The following is a 3,760-nucleotide window of genomic DNA, read 5'->3' as shown; positions in this document are numbered from 1 at the left end:
TCAGTATCTCAAGTACTATACAGAGTCTTCCTAATTCCTCTCATAGCTTAAGAGCACCAGAAGTTAGCCAGACTTCCAGCCGCATGCTATCAAAAGGTAAAATGCCAATAGCTCGTGAAGTCATGGTTGGTCTTGATGATGAGGCAGCAAAAGTAATTGAACGACTTATATGGGGATCAGAACAGGTGGAAATTGTTCCCATTGTGGGAATGGCTGGGCTTGGTAAGACGACTTTAGCCAAAAAAGTTTACAATGATATTCAGTAACCTGTCACTTCCACATTCGCCTTTGGTGTACTGTTTCTCAAGAATTTAACAAGAAAAGCTTGTTAACACAAATTTTGTGCTCTGATGAAAAACAGTCTAGGATGGATGAAGAGCTTAAAAAATTGAATGAACATGATTTGCTTGAAAAGCTCCGTCAAAGGCTATTGAAGAATCGGTATCTTGTTGTTTTTGATGATGTCTGGGACATTGAGGTATGGAATGAGCTGAGAACTGCATTCCCCAATGACAAGAATGGAAGTAGAATCATCTTTACGAGTCGATTTTCTAATGTAGCTTCAGATTCAAAGGTTCAATATGGTGGAGAACCTCACTATCTTCACCCACTCAGTGAGAAAGAAAGTTTCGAATTGCTGCAGAAGAAGGTGTTTGGAGAAGAAGAAGAATGTCCTCAAGCATTGCATGAATTGGGAATGGAGATTGCCAAAAAGTGCTGGGGATTGCCACTTGCACTGTTGTTGTAGCTGGAGTCCTAGCAACTATAGAGCATGATATTTTGGTTTGGGAAAAATTTGCTGAAAGTTTAACTTCAACCATGGTGTCTGGTACAGACCAGTGGAAGAAGTCCTTGGAGCTCAGTTATGAGCATTTACCAGTATCACTTGAAGGATTGCTTGCTGTATTTTGCTGCATTTCGAGAAGATGAAAAAATTGGTGCCAAGAAGTTGATGCGTCTATGGATTGCAGAAGAGTTTGTGGAAATAATTGAAGGAAAGAGATCAGAGGATACTGCAGAAGAATATTTGATGGACCTAATTGGCCGAAACCTGGTTATGGTAAGTAAAAGCAGATCCATTGGTGGAGTCAAAACTTGTTACATTCACGATTTGATATTTGAGTTCTGTAAGGGCGAGGCGAAAGAAAAGAATTTTCTTCAGGTCCTGCCAGGATATGATGAGCTCTCTACCTTTAATGAGCCTCCCAACCTACGTCGGTTGTCCATTTGCTCCAGTGGAGAAGATTTTATAAAGTCAAGGCTATTTTGTCCGCATTTAGCCAGACTGCTATTCTTTGGTGCTACTCCAGGATATAAGAAGTTTGAGTTGCTTAATATCTCCTTCCTTTTTTGCATCTACAAAAATCTTAACGTCCTGAATTTAGAGGGCATTGAGCTAAGGCTGAAGGAGCTTCCAGCTGAAGTCGAATCACTTCTTTGTTTGAGGTACTTAGCCCTTAGTGCTTGGAAAATGCGATTCATTCCACCATCTATAGCCAAGCTCTCACATTTGGAAACCTTTTGTCTAAATTCTAAAGAGAAGGTTTCATTGCGAGATAGCATCTGGAACATGAAGAAGTTGAGGCATGTGTATGTTAGGGGTGGCGTCGTTATTCGTCTGCCTTCCAATGACAACGTTGTTGAAAACCTCTCCACTTTACCCAATTTAGACACACTCTCTTGTTTGTGTCTTTGTGAAGAGGGAGAGAGCCTTTATGAAGAGGGAGAGAACATATTGAGAAGCATTCCCAACGTTCGCCGACTTAAAGTTTCCGATCGTCAGACTGGAAATGGAGTGTTGAACATGAGTCGACTAGAATGCCTAGAATCACTCACCTGGTTGGCCTATTACTGCTCAAGTTCATGGGAACATGTTGAGCCTCCCTTTCCCATGAATTTGAAGGAGTTGAGTCTTCGCAATCTGGGTCTTCCCTGTAGTAAAATGTCATTGATTGAAGAACTACCCAATCTTGAAGTCCTCAAATTAAGAGACCGGGCAATGGAGGGCCAAAGATGGGAGCTGATGGAAGGAGGATTCCCTAAACTCAGGGTCTTGACGTTGGAAGCACTAGAGGTTGTTGAGTGGATGGAGACAGACCCTGACAGTGATGATTACTTCCCGTGTCTTCAGCAATTAAAACTCTTCGGAATTTTTAATTTGAAAATGATGCCTGCTTGTATAGGGAGTATATCTACTCTTGAAACAATTAATGTGAGTGTTTGCGGAGATGGCGTCAAATCTTTAGTTCGGGAAATTGAAGAAGCACAGGAATATAATGGAAACGAGAATCTGAGGATCATTTAAGAAAAATATTGAAGGGCATCAGCTGGTGCAATATCAGGTAATTCTTTTGTCATTCATGCTTTTTGCAGTTAAAGGAGTTTAATTTATATTTACCTTTTGGTAGCTTTTTTGTACTTCAGCTGCCTGTAATGCATGCACGAGCACATTGAAATTGATGAGCAAACAACTAATTATTGCTCTATTTTTTTTTCTTGATGATATCATCAGGGAGTGCTACAGTGGTTTTTCCTCTTCAGATTGTAATTGATCATCTGTGCGGTCTGGCTTTCTTTGATACTTTTGTGGAAGATGGAGATAAAAGTTGGAAAGGATTGATGGCTCTTTTCTTGTCAAGATATGGTGGAAACAATCAATGAGATTATTCAGATATTTTGGTCTTTTCAAACATGTTGGCCTATTTAAAGGGGCTCTACAGCGTCCCACTTTAGAAAACTGCATTTCTCTAGTTTCTAATCTCAACTATGATTTGTCCTGAATACTTGTGGTGAGTTTGATGAGCATGGACTTCAACTCGCAATCTATTTTCGCTTCTCTTTAGGGTAAATTCGCCGTCTATTTATTGCGAGTCAATGGAAAATTTCTCTTTACTACTACTTGATAACACTTTGTGCTAGTATATCAAGACTATAAATGAGTAACTGTTTGTTATATTTTTACAGAACTTACAAGGGTTGAGATTATGATTTTTTTTACAGCAAATCATGTCTCAATTAGTCTTTTTATAGGTTAGAGATATTAACTGTCAGTTAATAATCTTTTCAAGTCATGCCCCCCTTTCATCACACATGCTGGCTAAGGCTTAGTTAACTTTAGCCAAATGAGAACGTAAGGGTAACAAGTAACAACAATGTGGTTTGGTCCTTCTCAACTATGAAGTGATTAATCATGTAATTGTGAATCTACAATACAAAATATGATAGAATTTGCTGACATAACTTTAGACGGATTTGGCTCCTCTCTAGTGAGTTCTTTCTTCGTTTCGTACAAAGCATATTTAGATGTATGACACACGTTTTCAGTTACTAGGAAAGGACACGATCAATTTAAATTTAATTAATCCTAACTCTTGTTAATAAATAAAGATACGTGTCATACATCTAGATGAGTACTGCAGAAAATAGAGAGAGAATCAACTAGAGATGAGCCAAATCCCACTTTAGATTGATTTTCAACTTTGGCGCTTGTGTTTATTCAGTGGATCTTTACAATACAAAATATGATTACTCTTGATCTGTGAGGACATTACTATTATTTAGAGTGAAATTGCTCTAATTGTTTTGGCAATATAGCTAACCCTTTTCTATACTTTGCTACTAAGACGTACCATCGATAAGGTTTTGTTAAACAAATGATTTATATGTTTTGTGGGAGGAGAAAATTGATAGCAATATGAAATTTAAATAGTTAAATTTCTGTTCTTTTTAATTAATTTTTAAAAAAATTATATCTTAGTAC

General features: G+C 38.0%; 2 protein-coding genes across 2 annotated transcripts; both read left to right on the top strand.

Moving 5' to 3' along the window:
* The first annotated feature begins 246 nt into the window (after positions 1–246).
* On the top strand, positions 247–2,860 carry LOC113764686 (putative late blight resistance protein homolog R1B-17). Its single transcript, XM_027308652.1, has 2 exons — positions 247–2,342; positions 2,513–2,860. Exon 1 carries the CDS (start codon positions 866–868, stop codon positions 2,303–2,305), a length of 1,440 nt encoding a protein of 479 aa, XP_027164453.1. The 5' UTR covers positions 247–865; the 3' UTR covers positions 2,306–2,342; positions 2,513–2,860.
* LOC113766220 (putative late blight resistance protein homolog R1A-3) lies at positions 368–748 on the top strand. Its single transcript, XM_027310432.1, has one exon. It carries the CDS (start codon positions 368–370, stop codon positions 746–748), a length of 381 nt encoding a protein of 126 aa, XP_027166233.1.
* Positions 2,861–3,760: the final 900 nt, after the last annotated feature.

Source organism: Coffea eugenioides, chromosome 3 (assembly GCF_003713205.1).
Source record: "Coffea eugenioides isolate CCC68of chromosome 3, Ceug_1.0, whole genome shotgun sequence".
Lineage (NCBI taxonomy): Eukaryota > Viridiplantae > Streptophyta > Magnoliopsida > Gentianales > Rubiaceae > Coffea > Coffea eugenioides.
Note: the sequence above shows the minus strand (reverse complement) of the source record. Positions and strands in the feature narration are given on the sequence as shown.

Coding starts and splice junctions, on each gene's coding strand:
- LOC113766220 (XM_027310432.1), top strand. CDS start 368: ATGGATGAAGAGCTTAAAAAATTGAATGAACATGATTTGCTTGAAAAG.
- LOC113764686 (XM_027308652.1), top strand. CDS start 866: ATGAGCATTTACCAGTATCACTTGAAGGATTGCTTGCTGTATTTTGCT.